Genomic DNA, 24260 nt, shown 5'->3' on the forward strand with positions numbered 1-24260 from the left:
TTGTGTTTCAGGAGATACGTTTATTTTGCATTTTTTGAGAGCAAGATTGAAGAGGGTATGAAAGATTTCCCAGATCTGTTACCTTTACAACTGGGGACACAGAGGCACCTCCTTGATGGTAGAGTAGAGAGAATTAGAGAATTCACAATAGAGGGGGTGAAACACACACTCCATAATGCTCTTAACCCCTTTATGTTTATTAAATTTGTCCCAGTTATTTTGCTGATTATCCTCACTAAGATTACCCACTAAGAAAGATGTTCCCATCCTATTTCAAGTAACAGTACTGATGTTTTCAAAGCAACAAGCGAGACAATATTTTAAAACACTTTCAATAAATGCTTTGGAGAAAAGTGTTAAAATGGTTCTGTAAACCTTAAAGTAGTTGAGTTGGCCTTTTTTTATAAAAAAGACCACCTAACACACCAGGACCTATGTCTTAGAGCAGAAGATCAATCCCCTTCTCCCCATGACCCAAAATTCAGGGGTCCCTTAAAGAGTTAGGTGCACAAAGGACACAGGGGCTGTTGTGGTGTACAGCTTTCAGGCGAAGAAAAACATAAGGGGCAAGTCTGCTGCACCCACTGACAGGATTGCTCCTAATGACCCAGACAAGGGCTTGCTTGCTTCCTTGCCCTGTTGGTGGAGGTAGACCAGCTTGGTACAGGCTTTGGGAGCAAACAAGCCTCACTGCCAAAATAACTGTTCCTTCAGAACCCCAGTTACTACTACACTGGCCTCTACCTCACTGGTGGTCCTGAAGGAGGAGGATCTCCATTGCCTTACTGAGCAGTATATCTTAATGTTAACTTGAGGCTTTACACTTTAATAATAAAAGGTACTGTACGTTTCTGAGTAACTTTTTGCATATTAGGCAGGATTTTACACCCCACCTAATATGCAGACCAATGCAGATCTGGTAAGAGAAAACAATTATATGGAAACAGGAAACCTTCTTTTTTTACTGAATATGGTTAAAAATTAAAGGAGTTTATTTGGAGTTTGAGTCATGGCACATTTTGCACTGGAACACATGCTTTTAAATGTGGTTCTTTACAGAAGATGTTTTCGTACAGTGTATGACGTCAAGAAAGATGTTTATATAAGGTTAAAATAAGCCACTGTTTTGGGACCACTCACAAGTTTTTATTCCACACTGCATCACATTTCTGTGCTTGTAGTCCCTTGTGTCCTAAAATAGAAGGTGCAGTAGATGGGGCTGGAATGCACATACAGCGTGGTAAAAAATAAACCTATTTTTTTCTTCAGCTAGTTCACAGCTTCATCCATTTATAACAGGTTCAAATAAAGGACCAAAACTGTACTGAATGTTTGCTCTGTACCATTCTTTATAAGCGCGCTTTCTCCTATTGTTCCTAGATATTGTTCCTTCTTTACTTATCCATTGGATTTTAATAAAAATTCCTTAAATCCAGATAGAGAGTGCTGGGGAAAGCTAGATTTTTAGCCTTTTACAGACCTTTTGCAGCCTGCTCCCCAGACAGACGCCTAAAATTGCTTCAGTTTGGTTCCTTGCATTCCTTCTGTTCATTCTTAAGAAGACTTCTCCAAAGTAATCTGTGGTTGAATAGTGTTATTCGCAAATGACCATGAAAGAAGAGATTCACATCTAATCATATCACAGACAGGGAAGACACAAAGCAACAGGACACAGGAGAGCGGCACAAACAGCCCCTTCCAGCCTTCTGCTCCTTCCTCTACTGCTTCTCCTCCTCTACCAGGGTGACATCCTTCACTCCGGCCGCCACCACAGCAAAGAAGAGCCCGGGGAAGAAAGAGCGGATGTACAGGGCGGCTCTTGGAACAGGGTTGGCCATGAGGACCTCTTTCTTCTTCCGACTCACGGTTCTTAGTATCTCATCCGCAACTTCCACTGGGTGAACTCCATGGGACAGCTTCCTGAAAAAGACTAGGATCCAAGTGTGTGTTAGTGAGATGGAATGCCTGGCATAGTTCAGGTGTAAAGTTACTTTTTCATTTAAAAACAACTTACTACAGTTTCCACGTTTACAATTTCAATTGCATGGACTTTTTTTTTCTTGGAAAATGTGGTTTTCCATGTAACTGTAATTGAAATGGTGGTTTAAAAATGTAATGTGATCTTGGTAAAAATGTAGTTGTGATCTCTGAAAGGGCATTTAAACTTAATTTGCACACAGTGACACAGTCGTTCAGTTCTGGACCTGGGGTGCTTTCTAGGGTTTGTATGTTCTCCCTGTTCTCATGTGGGGTTCCTCTGGGTGCTCTGAGTTTCTTCTCACAGTCCAAAGATAAGTTGGTAGGTTAACTGGCTTCTGGAAAAAGTGTCCCTGGTGTGTTGTGAGAGAGTGTGTGTCTGTGTCTGTGTTTGATCCTGTCTGCCCTGCAATGGACTGGCCAGGGCGTACCCTGCCTTTCAGCCATTGCTTGCAAGGACAGGCTCCAGCTTCCCCCGCAACTCTCAATTGGCAGAAGCAGTTAGAAAATGGATGGATGAAATTTACTAGCTGTAGAAACAGGCTGCCACTAGAGGTCACTACAGTGCCAAACCCAAGGATATTGTGAATGGTTCACCTCACTTTGCCTATTGGTTTAGTTAACGGAACTAAAACTCTAATATTGCTAATGTGTCTTTGAAAATGAAGGTCTTAGTTCACTTGGAATGCGTAGAGTTCTCTAAGATGAAGTAGTGTTGGCAGCCGCTCCCTGACTAGGCTTGAGTTGAGAGAAGAGTTTATTTTGAAATCTTTTGTTTTGCTCTCATCTTGTATAAACACTTTAAAATAAAGTCAGGATCAGTTCCAGAACCTTTGACCAGCATCTGTGTTTGCAGTTTCCCGTGCGAAGGAGCCCCAGGCATGAAGAAGTTATTATGTGGACACTGTGAAGTCACCGTGTTCCATACAGATGACCTTCACACACCACACACAGTTAACCTGCCATCCGCATCACGCGCTGTCTCCAGGCACCCGTCATTTAATCAAGGAACTGCACATAGGGGCAGCAAAGACAGTGTGACGCCTGTCCCCAACGTGAGTCTTGCCAAGTTCAGCTTACATTTCCAGATGTTCTTCTCCCAGTTGGCTTGCTCGGGCTGCAGGTGGTAGGATCGGATGAAAGTGGGACTGATGGTGCTCACCGAGATCCCGTACTCCTCGACCTCGGCTCGGAGGCAGTCGAAGAAGGCCTGCGCAGCGTGTTTGGAGGCGGCGTCTGAAAAAGAGCACAGCTTCTCATGGGGCTCTGTAGCAGTGTTCATTTCTGAATCCTCCTTTAATGAGCACAGCACAGAGTGGACATGCAAAGCATTACTACAATGGTAGCAAAGCACTAGCATGCAAAATGCTAGCACACTGTTAACACAGAGTTAGCATGTACAGGGTTAGTACAATGTTAGCAGAGAGCTGACATGCACAGAGGTAGCAAACTTCAGCACTAATATGAAGCTAGCATGCACAGAGTTAGCATGCACTACCAGCATTATCATGTGCAACGTTAGCATGGAGTGAGTATGCACCGTGTTAGCATAGTATTAACACAGAGCTAGCATGTACAGTGCTGTGTGAGAGATTGCAGTCTCTCGCAAAAGAAGAGACTTCTTCTTAAAGAAGGCATATTCCTTCTGAAAAGCCAAGATAAATACTTTGTGTCAAAGTTAAATGGAAATCTGTGTACAGATGGTCTATTTAATAAAAACTCTCTAAAAAGAAGTGCAATAGCACTGAAAATTTCACAAACATAAACATCTACTGTGCTGCAGTAGTACCTTATACAGACATTTGGAAGAAACTGGTACAGTATGTATATATGATTTGTTTTGAAAAAAGGGATCCTTCTAATAAGGTAGATTTTTTTCACATTATCTCGAAAAGATATAGACTAATCAAGATGAAATGAGCAGTAAACCAGTCATAGAAGTGAGCAGCTTTGGCAGGAGGACAAACGGGCAACATAGAACCTTTCCCACATGAATGCCAGCAGTTTATCTTTCATTGAGATTTTAGGCTTTTTAGCCAAATAAATCCAGCTTTGCTGTTAGTAGCTAGCTCTCCAGAGGTACTTACAGGCTGTGCGAAAGGGCATGGCAAGTTTTCCTTGAATGCTGTTTACCAACACCAAGTGTCCTGTCCGCCTGGAGGTCATCGAAGGAAGGAGACCTGCAAACAAGGACATATCTGGGCTCGAGAGAGTCCAAGACAGCTGGAAGATCTTGTTGAAGAAATCTGTGGATCCCAAATTGAATTGCTGTCTAGAATTCTAACAAGTAGGGCTTCTGTAATAATTCTGTAATAAATCAGGGTATTTATAGAGCAGTCAAAACAGATTCCTTTTGCAAACTTGTTGACACCCTGGTTAGTATCTGAGGACTCCTAGGTGTCACCAGACCTCCAGCACTACAGTAAATATACATATGGGGGCTTTTTGAGACCGTAATGCTCTAATGTACAACACACAGTATGTCCACATAGTCTCAGGGAACAAGTTCTGCAGGCCTGCAAGTTTGATTGAGGACTGAAAGTCCTAAACATCTATGGGTTTGGAAACAACAGCGACGAGGATATCATATGCAATTAACCACTTAAGACCTGACATGGAAAAAAATGACATGCTGAAACCCATGTTCACAGAATTAATTATAATCTTTCTGAAAAAAACATGCTTTCTACATTCAACATACAGTATTTCACAGTACCTTTGGTTAAGGTAATCGGTCCAAAGTAATTTGTGTCCATGATCTTTTTATCCATTTCAAGTGACAATGTTTGCACTGGTGCTTTGACTTTCATACTGGCATTGCTGATCAGCACGTCCACACACCCATAGCACTCCAGGATCTCTCTGGTCACCTCCGGAATACCGTTGATGTCGCTGAGGTCCAGGAGTACCAGCTTCGGTGTGAAAGTCTCCAGCAATGAACAACGAGAAACGTGTTACTCTTGTTCTTGGTGGATACGTATTTCATTGTTCAATGCCACATGTTTGGTTGGGATCAATAATCTTAAGCACCCACCCAGTCTAATTTTAACAATCCATGTTGAAGTGTTTACTGAAAAAGGATTTGGTAAGAACATAAGAGAGATGAGGCTGTTCTACCAAGCAAGCACTTTTGGTTGCAAGTTGCTAACACATCTGAAATCATAGTATCCTCTGAGGACCCCAGAGACGCTTCTTTAAGAATACAGGGTTTCTGGGTAGCTTGTGCAATCCTTCCTGAAAATAACTGTTCCCTATTCCCATTTCTAATGTGCAGTACGTCTGCTCTTTCATCCAGCTCTACACACACTGGCTACAATGTGTTTTAGGTGTTGCAACAGTTCTTTTCACATTGCATTTTCCTTTGTAATGTTTGTAAACTCCATATGTTAACGTTAAACTGCAGTCTGGTCAGGAAGGGAAACAACTTATCTTTATCATGTAACCATGAAGCATGTACAACCACTGTAAATAAGGGTTAATTTCCCCCAATTACAAATGCCTAATTCTAGACTGTCACAGCTTCCAAACACAGCATGCTTGTGTTGTTCTGGCCCTTCTTTGACAGAGATTGCCACAGAAATACCAGCAATAAATTATTTTTTTTTAATCTGCTGGCAATACGTCGGAATTTTTTTTTTCGTGGGAGATTTTTCAAGACAAGGGATTTTCTGGCCCAGAGCCTGGTACATGTGCTAAAAGATCACTGTCTGTGTTCCTGCACTCACAGTTTACAGTATATGTGGACGTTTAAGGCTTGTATATACAATGAAGGCCTGGGATGCGTCATTTAACCTTTCGTCCAAACAAAACCTTCCCCACGGATGTTTTGAAATTTCTCACCCACTTCCCAAATGATCTCTTTACTCTGCCTTACTAAAGAAATGTACTATTACAGCTTAATGGTGAAAAAAGAAACTGCTCTTCCTGCTCTGCAGTGAATCTATTGCACAAGGGGTTTGTCTCTCTGTCTATCTGTGTTTATCAGTTAAGAAAGAGGTAACAGTCGACAGTCAATCAACAAACAGGAAATCCTGCCTTTGTCTATTGGATGAAAAGGAAACGTTTAGGGTAACTTGGGACAGGCTAAAGCTTTTAAATTTGAATTGAAATAAACCTTGATGATCATGTACAGAGTGACTGAATGCTTTTCATTAGTATAACTAATTTCACACAAGAAATGGAAGATGTGATAGTGGCAGATTAGGAGGTGGAGGCAAAATTAAGGTTTCTTAATGTTCTTATAGACTAGCAGTCAACTTCATGAAACAGGGCCATAAAATAGTATATTACTGTCACTGCCTCAACTTCCAGAACAGGGTGGTTCTTGGACAGGTCTTGAGTTTTGGACATGAAGTCATTCATCGTGTTGCCTGTCCCCCAGTGAACTCACCACACTCGGGTCTGCTACACTGTTCAGGGCATCATAGAGGGCTTCTAACTTCTCCCAGCTTTTCCCACACAGGATCAGCCTGGCTCCTCCCATATGAAACACCCTGGAACACTCTGTGTAGACAGAGAGCTATTTACTGTATTGAGTCACATGAAGCAATTGGCTTAAAAAATATCAACTGCAGTCTTGTTCCACACAGTTGACAGCTGCATACAGATGACCTGCTGCGGTCTGCTGCATCTCCCCAACACTCTCTCTCTTTCCATTGTGCTTACATTTTAAAAGACTGTGCGTTCAAAGAGGCCATTACAGTGTCATTTTACCAACTGCTGATAAGACAAGGTCACGGCCCTTGATAAGGATCTTGGATTCAGACACTGCTTGGCAACACGCCATGAGAGGGGGAGGCCAGGCTGGGCACTGCCAACGTTCTGCCTGTGTGCCTGCAGCTGTAATGTGCCTGGGGGGGCGTGGCTGGAATTAACAGAATGGCTCCAGCCATGTGCCAGCATGCCACTGCCTCCCCACCCACCGCCAGCCTGTTCTGCCTCATCCTATTTAATCTGTATAACCAAACATAAATACCAGAAGCAAATCCACTACAGATCCCGTTTTTTGGACCAATTACTCCACCTCGCATTGCCTTGGATTTTAAATCTCGTGCTGAGTCACAACAAGACAGCCAACTCTGCAAGTCTGTTGTGGGATAACACAGCAAAAATGAATACGTTTTAGCAAATATAAGAAGTATAAAATGAGCTGCTCTGCTTTAATATTCCAAAACCAGAGCTAGATATTTTTAGATTTTGTTGTAATATAAATTGCAAGGCTCAGTGAAGGGGGAATTCTACTGCACAAACAGGCTGCACAGCCTGCCTGATGTACATGCAATCAGTTCTTTTCATTTTCTTACTCAGGCTGTCAGCATGACATACTCAGCCTCCTGCTCTGTTCATTTTGTGCACAAGGTGTATCCCGAATAAGTGGCAAGTCGTCTGTATTTGTCTATGTGGGAGAGCAATTTATTTTCTATTTTTATGCAGGTGCGGCATGTTGCAACATTTAATTATATCAAGGTCAAAGGTACCCCTTTCAATTACAGCTATGAAAATGTAATGGCCCCACAATTTAGGATTAGTCAAAAAGTGAACGTGAATAACATCTGACGCTGATGTCTGAAATAACTTGCGTCAGTCAACAGGATGTTAAAAAGAGAATTACCCTTCCCCAGTCCAGACACTGCATCCGTTATCACCACCACTTTGTTCCGCACCACTGACTTGGACATGAACTTGACTATTTCATTGTAGAGGTAATACATCCCAGCCACCAGCACCACCAACACCGGCAAAATGAAAACAGATGTGAACCCCATGTCCTGGAAGAAAAGAACAGAGGAACGAAAAAGGACAGGACACGCTGTTGATCAAACTGTCTTGTGCTCAACATGAAAGAATGTAGTCATCTGAAGGAATTTTGTAGCAGAGCTCCAAGGAACATTCTCGAGGGAAATTTTCTCCGTTGGGCCTTAAGTGGTTTACATTAAAAATAAATGGGGTAATAATTTGAATATTTCTGTCCTTAATTTAAACAAAAGTTACATCATTCTGGTTCCTCAGCTATCAGGAATAATGTAAACTGTATTTTTAGACAAACTGCACCCCAGTTCGCAGAAAAAAAACAAAGGTTTCCTTTTCTAACACAGCATAAGGGCTCAGGCTGTCAGCTTTACACTTACTACTTTCTGCTCTGTACGTCTATATGGAACACAGACCTTGCTGGCATCAGCATCACCACCTTATAGCATGATTTAATCACATCTCAGAAGCTAAGACAGGCCGGGGCTTCTCAGCACGGAGATGGGAAGCCTTCAAGAAAAAGCAGGATGCTCCAGCAGGAGGCTCTTTTTTAGAATTAGACTAGATTTTTTAATCCCATGCCCCAATTTGGTGCCCAGGGACAGTGTACTGTAGGAGGTTCTAAATTAGATGTTAACGTGGAGTGGAGCTGCAGGCACAGAATGGCTATTTGTATATATTGCATAACTCAGGTGAGAACTGTAGTTTAGTAGTGGATGAAGTGGGTCTACCATGTGGGAAGAGTTATACAATCGCAAGCAATAATTAAACAAATTACTGTAAATAACATAGTAACAAGTAACTGTTGCTATGGATTTCTTGTTAAGGGTAATTTTTCACAGGAAGTCATCATGTGGCATAATTACAGAATGTAAATTTCCTGTTTAAATTTCAAGTAGAACTCTCTGGGTATGGAACACATCATGCACCTATAGCCTTGGTGGTGGCTTGTCAGTTATACAGCACATCCTGTTAAAAGCTGCCCTGAAACTGCTATTATTGATTTCTTGTCATTTTAAAGTTTGTTTTTCAAGGTATTCTCTACTCGGGCTGTAATGATCACATACCTCCCACATAAGCAGAGTAATTCCAACATGGGCAACTGCTGTATTCATTTATCCTCATTGTTTCCTGGTTTTAGTATGATGTTATTCTTGGAATCGTTTAGGATCTCTTCACAGAAGAGATGCCCTTGTTAAAGTGTTTTGGTCTTATTCAAAACGTTCATGTTCCCTCCCACACATGTAGGGGCCATCAGTTGCATGCAGTTACTGTATATCTTATAGCTTCATATTTAACCATCTGCAGGTTCACAAATGAGCTCAAATCTCAGAACACCAAGCTATGCGCTTTGACTTGGCATTCCCAATAGCTATTCACATTCGACTGCAAGTGAACTCAAGACAGATAAATGTTGAAGCACATCAAAAATCTGTTTTATTGCTTGTTTTGAGCAGCGTCAAGTTATGCAGGCTGAGGCCATTAGGATTTAGATGTTTTTTGCAATTCAAGTCATCTTGAACACCTTGACCTTTCTAGCTCCTGCATTTCTCGCTGTGCTTCGTGAATGCTTCAGCGCATAAAATGGAGGATAGATGAAGACTTAAATCTGCCTTCCGGGTTATTGTTTTGGAAACTTGTAGATTAAGGCTTATGCTTCTCTGGCTCTTTTTCACAGTTCAAGACCAAATTAAAAATAAGCAAATAATCTTGAATTAAAAAAAAATCATTTGTTGATGCATTGAAGTGTGTTATTCTGCATGAAAACTAAAAATATCAGTTTTTGTTAATTATGTCTGGTTGCAGGATTGGTGGGTCCTTTATTGAATTCTGAAGTTTATTAAAACTTTTCATTCAGATGTCAGAAGTTTCTCCAGTCTGGATTTTCAAACTTGATTGAAAAAAGTAAACCTAGTTCTTGTTCTGTGAAACCTATTTTTACATCTACAGTATGCTTTATCTAGGCCCTGCTGCAACACACAATGTCAATGTGTCATTTATGTATGGTGTTGTTTCTATAGAGTTTAAATGTGCTGTCATTTCGTTAAGAAAGCATAACTTGGATGCTATGTTGCCCTGCAGTTTTTGACCTGTTTTTAATTAACTATTTTTGGCAAAGATCCTGGAACATATTGTTGCACTTCAGTTACAAAATCCTCTATGCGCTAACAATCTCCTTTGCAGTGCGGTTTCAGGTCAGCAGTTTCAGTACAGATGCTGGTCTTTTCAGAGTTCTCAATAATTTACTCATGAATGCTGATTCTGTCTTCATACTAATCAGATGTTTACACTGACTTTGAAACTGTCGGTCATGCTATCCAGCCAAGCGGACTGGAAAGGTCTTGTAGGTGTTACCAGACATGAGCTTTTTTGGTATAAATCCTGTTTAATTGAGATGGAAGAGTTTGCATAAACTGGAAATTGTTCATCTCTAAGAAAATGATTTTATCAGGTGATCCTCAGGGATTAGTTCTGCTGCCTTATCACACTGTCTGGGTTATATCAGAATTGGACACAGCACATGTTTTTACAACTGATTAGAATGCAGTATTGCTGAGTGTTTCTTGATATCAGCTCCATAAATGTACGTTAATGGAAATGAGATTCAGCCTAGAAGTAAAATAAAGAATCTGAGTGTTTTTTGAAGCAAATATTTGACATGCTGATAGTACTAACATTTTTTAGCCTACATAACATTGCTTGCTTTTGTTTTCGTCTGTCCTAGGTGGATGCAATGAAGCAGTTTCATTCTTTTGTATTTTCTCACATAGAATACTGCAATGTTTGGAAAACTGGTGTTTTAAAAAATGTCCTGAATAAGATGCCTAAATGCAGCAAATGTGTACAAAGTGCTGCAGCTCAAATTTTAACTAAAACTAAAACCCCAAAGGATCCTAAACTGCTTTACATATAGGAAGGGACCCACTTCATCCCCAACTGAAGTGTAGTCTTCACCCAGTGGGTGGCACTGAAGTCATTCCAACACCAGCAGCCCCACTACAGGGACAGATCAGGTGGAGAAGTGAGAACCCACTTCTAATTGAATTAATGGGAAACTTTAGGGAAGCCAGATTATCCAAACACTCCATTAATGATCGCATTGTCATCCCAATGACCTCACCTGAAGATCCTATAGCTGAGTGTCCTCAGTTACCTAAGAAAGCCTAAGAAAGCCTACATACTGGGGCTTTATTTTGTAAATATTGGTCCATTGAGAGGAGCGCCACCTACTGGTCTACCAATACCATGTAGAGCTGCATCCAAGCTTTGCTAGGTCACCCATCCCAGTACTTCCCAGGTCTAGCCTTGATCAGGCTTCAAGAAGGCACAACTGCTGTTATCAGTCTATTAATCATCAATTTTCTAACAGCTGAGGTTGTACAACATGTTAATATATCATCAGCAGCTACTCAGAAGTGATGAAGGTTCAGGATAGGCTTGATTTTAGAGTCAAGTATGTTCATCTGTACATGCTTTCTTAACAGGCTCAGTTAATAGTAAATTGACTATTAACAGAATATCTTATAAATGCTTATTTATACAATTTATACCGCATTATAATACAAATTTAACTGCAATGCTATGCCTAAAATTGAATCAAAACCTACTGTCGCATTCAAATTCAAAATTCTTCTTCTAACAATTAGGTGCTGAATGGTTTTACACCAGATTACATTTGTGGTTTCCTTTAATCAAATACTCATCTGTTCAATCCTCAGTCTCTTGACCTCTGGCTGGTTCTGTGACATAAACAATCATTAATAATTTTTTGGCTACTGTGCAGTTTGTTGCTTAGTAAATTGACAGTGGAACAACATTCCAAATGAATCAGCAACACTGATTGCACTTTTTAAACAAAATTGAAAACTGTTTTTTTTACAGTCTGATATATTTTTGTTGTTTATTTTACCATATTGCTAGACATGGTTTTGTAGTGAATTATTTTGGACAGCCTGAGTAAGATATACTTGTGATATTGGAAGAGCAATTTCATAAACCATTTCATAGTTTTCTAGTTCAGAATTAATGTAATACATTACACACAATCGTACTGTACATCGTATCCAATCTGTATTTGCTCAAATCAGGGCACCATACCTAACTTGATTAAAATAAATTGTATTTCTATTGTTAGGGCTTTTGTTTATTCAGATTTTGCTGGTTTAGTGGATTCTTCTGTGTGAAGAAGAAGAAAAGTCTCAAATTACGCATTTCTTACTGAAATTCACTTCCAAATGTAAATCGACTCAGTTTAAAATATCTAAAAAACATTCCCAAAAACATTTTAAAAAGCTTTGCCATCTTGTGAATAAGAACTAGCTTTCAGCTCTAAACTAAGTCATTGCAATGAACCCCAACATTAAATTATGACGTCCTGGACATATTCATTTTTATCCGTACATCCAAAGGAAATTATAATACGTGGTGACAGGCTGTATTCCATTCTTTTGTGAGTGCTCTTTTCGGAGAACTCCTTATTTGGAGATTATGTAACCTCAGAATGCCAAAACAAAGTGTATATTTCTCCGAGGAAAAGTATTATGGCTGTCCGTGTGGTCTGTCTGAGAACAATTTCTAAATATACACAAGCACCAGTGTGTTTGTTACAGACAGTCTAGTATTTGGGATTCAAAGTTTTCAACCCCTTGTTGCTCTTAAAAAAGAGACGAAAATTAAATTGCCTTCTAGGTTCATGCTGTTAACAGAATAATCATCATGCCGCAACAGAATAACAAAGCGGTGTACACTTGAAAATGAGCATGCATTGTTACAATGGGCGGTTTTTTTTCAAGGGTAAATTGTAACCCTGTCATAGCGCTATTATAAGGCTTGACGTCGTGACACGCCCAAATCCGTTTAGATACATTTCGGATTAACATCTGTGTACACCTGCAATGAAGTTTTGTTTTTTAGGATCACTTACAGTGTGCGTAAGGAACTAAAGCTGGTGCCGATAAAGGCCGTTGTTTTCCAGGGATAACTTGTTAATCAGAAGCTTTTCTCTCTGCCCATTAGCAGACCCGAACGGTAGCTTGACCGGCTCACAGAGGATTGGTAAGCTTTTTTTAACTTGGAGCTGAGTCAGTCCTTTTCCAAGCACTTGGGTGTCGTGTTCCATGGATCATTACTAATAATAGGGCTACGTTTGTTACAGCAGTACAGTATACGATTAGACATTGTACAAGTTACGTACAGATACAAGTTTTACAATGGACCACTGCACTAACAAGCTGGCATACTTGTAAATGCACAGGAGGAAAGGCAGCTTTTCTGCAAGTAAATCAACGATTGACCTAACCCATGCAAATACTGCATATTTTGGGGATACATTAGGAATACTGTATATGAACAATGAATGATTAAGCGAATATCTATTTACATTCGTAAAAAATGACATTTTGAAATTTCAGGGATGAAGACACTCTTTTATAAATAATGCCTTTTTTTCCGTGACTGTGAGCTAAAACAGAAGGCACATATCATCCGCCGTACCTGGGCGATAATTATACGGTATTATTCCAGGGGTTTACAGGACACCCATCAAGGGAAGTGACGTTTAAGAGCTGCGGTATCCACGCTTGTGATTGGCCTCGGGTAATCGTCGCTCTTCACACTGAAACCTGACTCGGAGCGCCAGACTCGGAAGAAATCGGAGATAGTGGGGTGACCCCAAAATCTAAGCCAACTATCTCCCCATGTAGCATTGAGAGAATCGTGGAAAAAATGTCTGATTTCGAGGAGTTCGAGAAACAGCTGAGCGAAAACCGGCAGGGTGAGTTTGAAAGGATAGGTTTAATGGCTAGAGCCTGGTTTTGATCGCAAGCAAAAATAATTTGCTTTCTATTAGACCCATGTATACCCAGGTTTCAAGACATACACTAGTTCAGATTTAATATTGCTTCGAATCTGTTAAATGTTAGCAATGCCCCCCCCAAACAATGTGCTTTCGTTACTGCACCATTTCCATGCTTTAGGGAGTATGATGTTTATTTAGACTGGCTGTCCAGATGTGCTGAATGCCTTTTTGGATTGACGCTGGATCTGAAATAATTTCGATTCCACGGTAAAGTGCCTTTTGTAGGTAAACCATGCATTATGAATTATTGGTGTATCATATTATTTATATATATATTATGGTTTTATAGTAGACTGTGGTAATATATGAAAATAATTGATTTTAACATTATATTTTATCCTTTTGTTTATCAAAATGTATTTAAATTACGTTGGAAGGTAGATGTAGAATAAAATATAGATTATTCTTGTCTGCCAAGAGGAGTTCAAGCTAATTTCTCTTCTGCAGAGTGAAGGCTCTGGTTTTGATAGGTGTCACAATGTTTTTCAAACAGGAGTGTATTCAGTACTGTTCCTATTCCTCCCATCGTTTGTCATCGCTTGAGTACGTCCAATTTTTTTGACCTGTTTCGGATTCTAATACCATATCCAGTTCACTTCATTGTGAGGTAATCCTGCAAACTATTATGTGTTGCATTGCAAAGCACAGATCAGAAAACTGAAAGCTTTTATTGTGTGCAACTCTGAGGGCATTGAAATGATCAATTTATGCACACATCATTCATTAGTTGTAACTTTAAAGTTCTCGGTTACATCATCTTCACAATACCTTTGGATAACCACTTATCCAATTCACAGTGACTCAGAGCCTATCCTGGCAAGCAATGGGCACAAGTTGAGATACTCCCTGGACAGGATGCCAGGCCATCACAGGGCACACACAGACACAAACACACTCACACCAGGGCCAGATTTACAGAAACCAGTTAACCTACCTGAACGTCTTTGAAATGCGGGAGGGAACCTTCATGAACATGGGAAGAACATGCAAACTCCACAGAGATAGCACCCCAGGAATTGAACTCAGAGCCCAAGTGCTGTGAGACAGCAATGCTAACCACTGTGCCATCCTAAAGCTCTGTTAAGGATATTCCAAATTTCATCTCGGCCACTGGGCCAGACCTGCAGTGCAGTTTGCAGTTCTGTGTTTAGTGCAGAATAAGAATACGACTGTCTGGCTTTGTTTGCTAGCAACCCCAAGACAAGAGGGCCATGTGGCCTCTTTCCCATGCTGCCTGATGAGTGTTCAGCTCAGGCAGCCTCAGCGCCGGCCTGGGAGCATTTGAGGGAAAGTGCGGACTGCCTCCTGCTGTATTTCTTTTTCTTTCCCCCCTGTTTTCTCTCTGCCCGGCTTCTTTAGAAAGGGAAAAAGAGAGGCACAAAAAGCGGAGCCGGAGCAGGTCGCGCAGCCGGAGCGAGAAGCACCGGAGCTGGAGCAAAGACAGAGGCAGCCGAGACAAGAGGAGCCGGAGCCGCGATCGCCAGAGCAAGAGCCGGGACCGGAGGAGCGGGTCTCACGAGCACAAGAAGCACAGGTACCCCGGGGTGCAGCTGTCTGCAGCCAGCGAAGGGTTCCTTTCTGGAGCAGATTTGACCATTTCCGAGACTGCAGAATGTCAGCAGTCCTCCACTGAGGTGCTTTTGATGCAGTAAACCCACAGGCAGGAGGAAAGGTGTTTAGTGCAAGGATTTGGTGTCCGTATATCAGTAGTGACAAAAGACCAAAGGTTATCATTGAAAAGAACGTCCGCCACGATTGTTTGTAGCTGTAAGTTGGCATTTGGTTCCTTATTCCTGTTAAACACCACACCCATCCATTTGAGGTCAACCTCAAAATGTCTAGAGCCCACATGTATTCAAACTAGTACCCCCTGTCCCCTTCATCTCTTTTGCCTGATTCTGTAGTGTAGCAACTCAGAGTATTTCTACTATAGGGGAATCCTTCAAAACCACAGTCAAGTGCCCATTTGGACAAATTCTTGTGGTGATAGTGAACAGATAACATCTGAGTTAGTTAGCTTGATATGAGAATTCTTTATTTCCCATAATCTTGTAGGAGTCTTGTAGAAATCTAGAAAGACACTGCCTGGTCACCCAGAGGCACACATGACTACATCTCTGCTTGCTCTGAACTGTTGAGTGACTTGTGATATTTGAACTCACTGCAGTTACTCTCCCCGGAGGACGCGCAAGAAAAGGACCTGCAGGTACTGGGATGTGCCTCCTCCAGGCTTCGAGCACATCACCCCATTGCAGTACAAAGCCATGCAAGGTACTGTCTGAGTTCCACTGCAGGTGTGGAGACAGAAGAGAAGGAAAATGAATTTGATGTACAGGAAAGGGGTGATTCAGCAATGTCTATTTTTGTTCTGCAGCACTAGTTTACGATACTGAAATCTTTGCAGGTCTGTGGATCATGATCAAGCCTGCATGTTCTGGTTCTTAGCTGAAGGAGCATAATTAGAACCAGATCTGAAAGGTTTGCCCTTTCATTCCAATTCATTGTTTTAACAGATATGAAGGCTGTGACTTCTAAAGTAAGGCAATTTTGTAATTTGTAATAACTCTCTCTGATCTTAAATTGGTTTATTCTACCTGTTGGATCCAGTAAGACGTATAACCTCAAAAATGTTTGGCTGGCCAGAAGCTCAAGCTGTTCGGAAGGCTAGCCGTGTTTTGCTAGTGGGGTTGTTGGTCTTTTGTGCTACATGTTATCTTCTGAAGTTTCTCGGAAGACCTAAATCTTTTCTTGCAGCCGCGGGGCAGATCCCCACCATAGCCCTGCTGGCAACTTCAACAACCAGTGGAGTGGCCATAACGCCTACCCAGGTGCCCATAGTTGGCAGCCAGATGACCAGACAGGCCAGACGGCTCTACGTCGGCAATATTCCCTTTGGTGTGACTGAGGTGCGTGCCACAGGAAGTCTAAACTGTTGTGATCAAGGTTCACAGTGAATCAGTTGACAACATTTTTAGTCAGTGGGCCTCGTTGATACTGGGATGGGAAGCCTCAAAGGAAAACCAGATTGCTAATGTACGTGCTGTTGGTGGACTAGTAGGTGGCGCTCTTTGCTCTGCACCAGATTTTCCACATCCATGCCACAGCATGATGACCACTTTTGCTGTATTTTGCTGTATCTGACAGCATTTGAATAAGATGTTAAACTGAGGTCTGGAATACTAGTAAGAGTCCCATTTCACAGTGTGTAAAATAAGGGTGTTAACCCTGGTGTCAAGCATGAAATCCGTTCTGGGCCTGCATATTCTAGCCTCCCTAAAGTTCCCCCTTAATCTAACTGGTGCATCAGTGTCTGACATTTCCACCTGATCTTCTATAATGAGGCTGCTGGCGTCACTCAGACAGGTGGTGCCCATTGGTGGTGGATTAAGTGGGTCTTTTCCTATGTGTGCTTTGGAATACTTTGCGATGGAAAGCGTTATGTTAATCCAAGGAATTATCATCCTTAATTATTAACATTTTTTTACATGGCATTGATTTCCTGGGAAATCCAGTGTTAAGTCTGATTTACAAGGGAGAGATACAGATATGCAAAAATGATCCTTAGGAGTTAAGATTGAGAAAGCTGTTCCTCGACTACATTATTCAAAGTGTGACCTGTTGTATCAAAGCTTTTTTGTGCTTAGATAGAAATCGATGCTGGGCCTGGAATGGAGTGCTGAGTTTTTCTGCCTCAGTTAAACAAATGTCTGAAGAACATTTGATTCTGTGTAGGAAGCCATGGCGGATTTCTTCAATGCTCAGATGCGTCTCGCAGGGCTGTCACAGGCTCCAAGCAACCCAGTGCTCGCCGTCCAGATAAACCAGGATAAAAATTTTGCTTTCCTCGAGGTAAACCAACTTCTATCGCTCTCGTGATCCGCTGGGGGTCAGCAGCTGCCAAAGACCAAATCCTCAGATTCTTTTTTAGAAAGGTGGGGTGGGGGAGGGATGTGTACTTTGTTCTTATTCTAACTTTGAAACTACTGTGAATTGGAGTTGCAGATTCCTTAGCAACTGCTGCATCTGTCAGTGTCTCCCATTCTCTTTTCTCCACTTCTTTCCCTTCTGTTCCCCTCATCTTCCACTGGCAGTTTATTTGTTCCGACTCTTCGCTCCTACTTCTCACTCTCAGTCTCCTCTCCTGCACTCCTGCACTCCTGTGGAGGAACCAGATATCTAGACACTCCAGGACTGCACCTTTCCTGATCACCTGTTAGCGCCTTCAGACCTGCCTGCCCCTGCTGTACCTTCAAATTCAGGGATTACCATGGTCTTTTATAACTTTGTTAGTTTATTTCGGATTTTATCTTTAAAGCTTGTGATTTGTCTCTGTATTGCCGTGTCTATACCCTGTATTATGTATGCCCAGTTATTGTATTATTATTTTAATGTTTTTATTTGATTTATACACACTCCAGTCACATTGTAGAGATCATTGATTTTTTGGAAACATTATGCACAACAGAATTTCACAGTGTCCCAGACTTGAACCACTAACTTATTGGTGCACATTGCAACCGCTGTCAGTTTGTGGCATCCTTCAGAATAAGTGTCATATCGAGTGGTGCTTTCATTTTGTCGGTGCAGTTCTAGTACTTGCCATTCATTTGTCGACTTTCGAATTCTGTTTCCCAGTTTCGCTCAGTTGATGAAACCACACAGGCCATGGCTTTCGATGGGATAATATTCCAGGGTCAGTCCTTAAAAATAAGGAGACCTCACGATTACAGACCTCTTCCTGGCATTTCAGAGCAGCCATCTTTTCATGTCCCAGGTATGTGAGGTGCATCAATCTAATGATTGTGTATGTGTCGACCTGGGCTACAACAAAGACCATCTGTCAGCCCCAAGAAGGTGCCCTTCAGTCCATCATGCTCTTTGTATTGCATGTAGCTGAATGCTCTAAGAATTTTGTCCATATGAATCAATAGGATAATTTCAACCTTGAAATTGAATCAGCTTCAACCACATTACTTGGAAGCAGGTTGCAAACCTGCAATTTCGGGCCTGATGCAAAAATCTAATGTATTTTTTTACTTAAATTCAACTTGGAATTGCCATTTATTTTGTATACCAACCAAATCTGGACAGGATATTTTTAAGATATTTTATAAGAATTTTTGTTCTTATATATGCAATACCTGTACTGCACGTGGCTGCCAGTGAATTGGAGACATGCCTCTCTGACATGCTCAGCTCATTTTTAGACGTGGTGCCCGTTCCACAGAGCCCTGCAGGAGTGTCAGTCTCTCACTGACATTACTGCAGGAAGCCTGCAGCTGCCTGACAAGTTGCAGGAAAGCCACACAGGTCCTGGCTGAGCAACAGTCGCTCGAACCCAGTGGTGCTCAGCCAGCTGGCTAGTGCTGCTTGAGGAACCCTAGTTGCAATCCACTACTGGTCTGACTGGAGAGCGAACCAGCAGTGTCTGGGATATACAGTAGAGTGTAGAGAGCCAGAAAAGCCTGACCAATTATCTTGCTAAAAAAACTGTGATTTTTCATTAGGAATGTTTTTAATAAGTTAGATGCTCATGACACACCCAGACAGTAGAAACCCCTAATGCCCACTCCTTCTCTTTCAGGTGTAGTTTCCACAGTTGTGCCAGATTCCCCACACAAGCTGTTTATTGGAGGGTTACCCAACTATCTCAATGACGATCAGGTACTTATTAGTGTTGTGAAAAGTTGACATGATTATGTGTATCTTCACTCACTTTCTCACCTGAGACCACTCAAGTATACAGCAGGGCGTCCCAGTCCGGGTCTTCGTGACCCAAGCAGCTGCTGGATTTCTTACTGAATGTGCGTAGTTCAGCCCTTTGCTGAAGAAACTGTGAGATTAAGAGATCTTTTGAATTGTTTTGTTCTCAAAAAAGTTGCAGTTTTCAAGTTACTCACAAATAATAATATCTAAATTTAAAATCTCTTTAACATTTGAGAGCCTGGAAACAATAAGTACATGTTTAAGTAAATGAGGAGTTCAGGTCAATAAATGAGCTCAGCTGGAACAGAAAATGGTAAATACAGGCGTAGCGAGGAGCTGGACTGTGAGGCTGCTGTATTCTAAAGTCCAGAATATGTCTAAAAAGTACAGTGTATGTGCTTGTGCTTTTATGATTTTTTTATGTCTTCTTGTGTGTTTTGCATGACCATTCATTATGTACATCATGCTCAGCTTGGAGAAGTAGACATGACAGTTCCAAATACATTTCAGAATACAGTTTGACTGCTTGAAGAACATCATATAGTCCCATAACAGGTGCTTGAACTATTGTTTGTTGTTGCCCTGGTCCAGTTATGTGAAAAGAAAACTGTTGATCTGTAACATGTAAGCAGGGGTGCCTACTGATCCAGCTGGTTCCTGACATCTGTAGCACAATCCCACCGAGTGGGTGTGAGGATGTGTGACAGGTTAATCCATTAGCCTGTAAACTCCGGAGCCCTGAATTCAAATACAGAGCCGAACGATGAACTAATCATCTCACGGATCCCCAGTGTACATTTAGAAATGAACCAGTTTCAGAAATGTTTCCAAGAGGAACTGGGTGAAAAGAAATTAATTGACAGACCTTATTTTTGTAACATTCCATTAGCGTATTACTAAAAACGACCTGCTCAAATGTACAGTAGCTGTAGGTTTGAATTCATTTAAGTGATACTTTTTCAAATGCTTTTGTGAGAAAAAATGCATTTTAGCTCCCAAACAATCTAGTTGGTGGGGTTTTAAATTAATTGTCCATTGTTTTAAAGTGTCACAAGTTCCAAGTGATAGCAAACATATTCTGTACACTAGAGTCAGAAAAAGCATAGATAACTTCAGCAGTTTTTGAAGTTAAAAGCCTTCAAAGACAAGAATCTTGAGGTTCTAGCACACTTCTGTGTTGTGCACTGAACATTCAGGACCTATTTAAAGAGACACTTAAGAGCACTTATATGACTAAAGTAATAAAACCGTATTCACTGTTGGCTGTGTTATCATACAATAATTTAATTCCATGAGAACTGGGCGTCCAATATAAAAATACAGATAGTTTTTGTTATGTTATTTCCTGCCTTATAACTAGGCTTGATCCTTTTTATGTATATATTATATCACCACAAAACTCTAGCCTTTTAATTTGAACTGTTTATTATATTTCTTATTTAAAATTAGCTGTCTAACACATCTGACGTTACTGAACAAATTACAATTAGTTTTTCACCTTTTATAACCAAACCAACATAGCAGCCAAGCATTAAGAAACCTGTAAAGTCCATGTGAGTGTTCAGTTGGTAAGCATCTCCCTATCCTTGGAACTAAGTAGCTCATCACAAAACTTAAATAATTTGGCTGTTGTCCCAGTTTGACAAGGCAAAGTGATTCATGGCTGTGGCAGTGAGGATCAAAGCAATTCTGTTTAGAAACAGAGGATTGTTTCTTAATTATTTGTAGGTTAAGTATTTGGCTGGACCAAGATAAGAGTTACCATTAACAGACAGGCATCAAAGTTAGTTTTAAGCAAAACTGTAAATTTTAAAAGGTGAGCAAAGGTGAACCAAAAAAACAGTTTAAAACTTGTATCCAAAACAGGCACTGACTCTATGAGGTAAGAGAATAATGTTTTTCATTTTTATTAACGGAATGTGCTGGAAATGTCTGATTCTTTGGGCAATACCAATATGTTTAAATTGTACTGTATATTGCAAGGTTGAGAAATAAACAAAAGAAAAGCACTTAGGTACAGCAGAACCCAAGCATGGCTCCATCCCTAAAGAGAAGGCATTTCTGTTCAAAGGGGAAAAGGGTGCGACTGTGTTTGTGGTGTGTGATAAACCTGGGTTCTGATCCAAGTCAATGTTAAATCTACAGTGAGATGAAATGGAAACCGTATGATTGTACCCTGGTGTTTTTTTGTTTTTTTTGCAGTCCTTGTTACTGCCTGATACTCACAGCTCTTTCATTTTTTGTTCCCCCACTTTGTCCCCAGCTAGGGGCCTGTAAGATCGTTAAGTCTTCGCTCATAATTTGTTCAGTAGTACTGATCTACTGCTGCCATGCCAACATGTAACACAAGGCAAGTAAGAGACCCTGACCCTCACATGGATACCCCTCTCTTGGTCAGCTGTTCTCCCTCACAGGTTCTGTCTCTCCAACCTCTTCTCTGGAGCTTTGCCTGGCTCTGAGATTAGCCCGGAAGGGACTGAATTCTCATTTGAAAAAAAAGAGTTTAAAAATAGGGAGAAAAACTCCTGCAATTTTTTTTCTGGTATTGGGGTTTAGCTCTGGCAAAGATATTTACAGAAAATGTTCTAAAGGTAAGATATGAATGTCCATCTGGTATTGCCTGTTTATAAAGGTACGGGAAATGAGCATTCACTGGTTCTGGTCAGGATCATTTTTGTGAAATTCTGGGGTGAAAGCTTTTCTTTTCCTGCTTCACTGCATCTTCAATGCCAGTCCTTTGTTGTAATAGGAAATTCCATCTATTTTAGTGCAAACATTATTTTAAAAAAAGGAAAAAAAAATTTTTGCAACCAATGAGTTGTGCTCTTAAGGAGTGTTTTTTTTTCAAGTCATTCAGAATATAGAAGCGAGTTGCAGAGAAAACATGCAAAAAGGCACATGATTGTCATTACTGTCATGATGAATTACTGTCATCCTGTCAGATGAAGTCTTTTCTAGTTACCTGCTACTGCAGCATTGCATTTTTCTACAAGGAGTAGAAACAGTATGTTCAGAGTATTTTGTCTTTGCTCCCAGTTTTAGAAACTGAATATTGAATTAATATACAGTACACTGAATTTATTTATTGGCTGTTGTTTTATTTAACTACTACATATACTTTCATGACAATTGTTATGTACACACCTATCACACAAAACAGGCCAGGCTGAATACCTTCCTCATACTCTGTACTCTCCTTCACTTGCTTGATTCCCTGAAATGTAGCAAGAATGGGTTGTCTTGTTTTATTTTGGGGGGATATTTGTTCAGTTTAGTTTTCATATCTGTTTTTAAGAAATAGTTTTGGGAAACAAAAATAAGGTCCTGGGTTGAACATCACATTGGTCAAAATGTGCTGATAAAGTAGCCTTTTTGTTGTAGTTTTATAATTTTGTAATTTATAATTTTATATATTTGTATAAATTGTGTTGTAATTTTGTAATTTGTTGTAGTTGAATTGTCTGGTGCAATTGGTATTTAGCACATTGTGTATTTCTTTGGACTGTACTGTGTAGATTTTTGTTGAATAGAACTGGAATCATGTTTATCTGATGTAAGGTATATTATTTATTGAATTCTGAGTTATGATTTGAGTGAATTTCTTGTGCTACTGGGGGTTAGACAGCAAGCACATTTATTAGCAGAATAATCCTGCTTTTTGTGCGAATAAGGATTGAAGAGTTACAGATAAATACAAAAATGTTTCAACTTTTTACACGTTTTTTCACTAGAGCTAGTTTCTAGTTTCCAGAATGACAAACCTGCGCAGCTGTTTGTCTGTACTGTGGTGTTGCTAAGGTCGTGCTAGACACAGCCTTGATTCTGTCACACAGCAGGTGCAAGACTCCTACTTCTTGACCTTTGAGAGAGAGATTGTATCGTAATTGTCAGATTGAGCTGGGCATCTATGTCAGGGAGACTTCCTCATGTTTCCTTTCTAATAGGGGGTTTAGAAAATCAGGATACTGAGGTAACTGTACCGTCAGAATTTTGGTAACAAATCCCCAAACAATTTTTTTTGTTCTCTGATAAAAATGCAATCTGTGGTACAGGAAGGGGAGATGGTCTGTAGAAGCAAGTCTCATTGTGTCTAGGAAGGAACAAGCAGTTTACTTATTGAAAAGTAAATCTGACCATAATGGGCCCTGAATGTTTCTGGCTTCATTGATCTGGTTAAACATTACCCTTTTGAAATTCACCAGAGTATGAGTAGACATTGGATATAATTGTAGCATTGCTTTAAGGAGAACAATTAATGTATTTTTTGTTTTTTTTAACACTTAAAGGTATTTCACCTAATCTCGTCAATGCCATTGTGTTGTATCAAAGTATTTTAACATGACTTTCATCAGTATGTGGAAAAAAGCCTTATAAAATACTGGTCACAGCTAGAATCTGAGGAATCTGTTGCAGTTCTCCATTGGGAATGTCATTGCTTTGTTTTGCTGTTTGTTGTACAGGTAAAGGAGCTCCTGACATCATTTGGCCCTCTAAAGGCTTTCAACCTAGTGAAGGACAGCGCCACCTCACTGTCTAAAGGTTATGCCTTTTGTGAATATGTCGATGTCAGTGTTACTGACCAGGTAGGACTGGAGGTATTGAATTGCATTTCATTCGTTATACAGGGGGTCCCTTTGAATAGTGCATTGTGTATGTTCAGTACACATGAAGATGAAAGCAACACAGAATAATACTTTCAAATCCACCTTTGATGTACCGTATAAGTTATTCTATTATTTTAGTATTGTTCTGGTAATAATAATTATAATTAAATATTATAATAATTCATAAAGTTACATTAAATAGTGAGCATATGATAAATGTAAAGTTGGAGAATGTATGTATATGTCCGAGGTCAGAACAAGTCAATGGCGTAAAAGCGGGGATGCCTGTCCATTGATTATCCTGATACTGCGAACCTGTTCTTCATATCTGAAAAGAATATCAGAAATCTACTGTAGCAATGACTATT

At 40.4% G+C, this 24260-nt stretch overlaps 2 protein-coding genes across 3 annotated transcripts in view; one reads left to right on the top strand and one right to left on the bottom strand.

Annotated features, from left to right (window-relative positions):
• On the bottom strand, positions 1-12780 carry dhrs7cb (dehydrogenase/reductase (SDR family) member 7Cb). Its single transcript, XM_088599358.1, has 7 exons — positions 12650-12780; positions 7589-7745; positions 6368-6480; positions 4694-4904; positions 4065-4157; positions 3058-3213; positions 1-1930 (listed from the first exon to the last, which is right to left on the bottom strand). The coding sequence occupies exons 2-7, from the start codon at positions 7740-7742 to the stop codon at positions 1719-1721; spliced, it is 939 nt and encodes a 312-aa protein (XP_088455484.1). The 5' UTR covers positions 7743-7745; positions 12650-12780; the 3' UTR covers positions 1-1718.
• The window catches only part of LOC148652521 (splicing factor U2AF 65 kDa subunit-like), a 16673-nt gene continuing 5054 nt past the window's right edge, over positions 12642-24260 (top strand). Inside the window, exons 1-9 of one of the 2 annotated variants that reach the window (XM_088599356.1) lie at positions 12642-12780; positions 13249-13498; positions 14942-15116; positions 15750-15853; positions 16337-16488; positions 17315-17431; positions 18218-18356; positions 19167-19246; positions 23749-23883. In XM_088599356.1, coding sequence (XP_088455482.1) covers positions 13450-13498; positions 14942-15116; positions 15750-15853; positions 16337-16488; positions 17315-17431; positions 18218-18356; positions 19167-19246; positions 23749-23883 — 951 coding nt within the window. In that variant the 5' untranslated portion in view covers positions 12642-12780; positions 13249-13449. The remainder of the gene's footprint in view (positions 12781-13248; positions 13499-14941; positions 15117-15749; positions 15854-16336; positions 16489-17314; positions 17432-18217; positions 18357-19166; positions 19247-23748; positions 23884-24260) is intronic. The other variant, XM_088599357.1, reaches the window with a different exon arrangement.

This window comes from Lepisosteus platostomus, chromosome 11 (genome assembly GCF_059453375.1).
Source record: "Lepisosteus platostomus isolate fLepPlt1 chromosome 11, fLepPlt1.hap1, whole genome shotgun sequence".
Classification (NCBI taxonomy): Eukaryota; Metazoa; Chordata; class Actinopteri; order Semionotiformes; family Lepisosteidae; genus Lepisosteus; species Lepisosteus platostomus.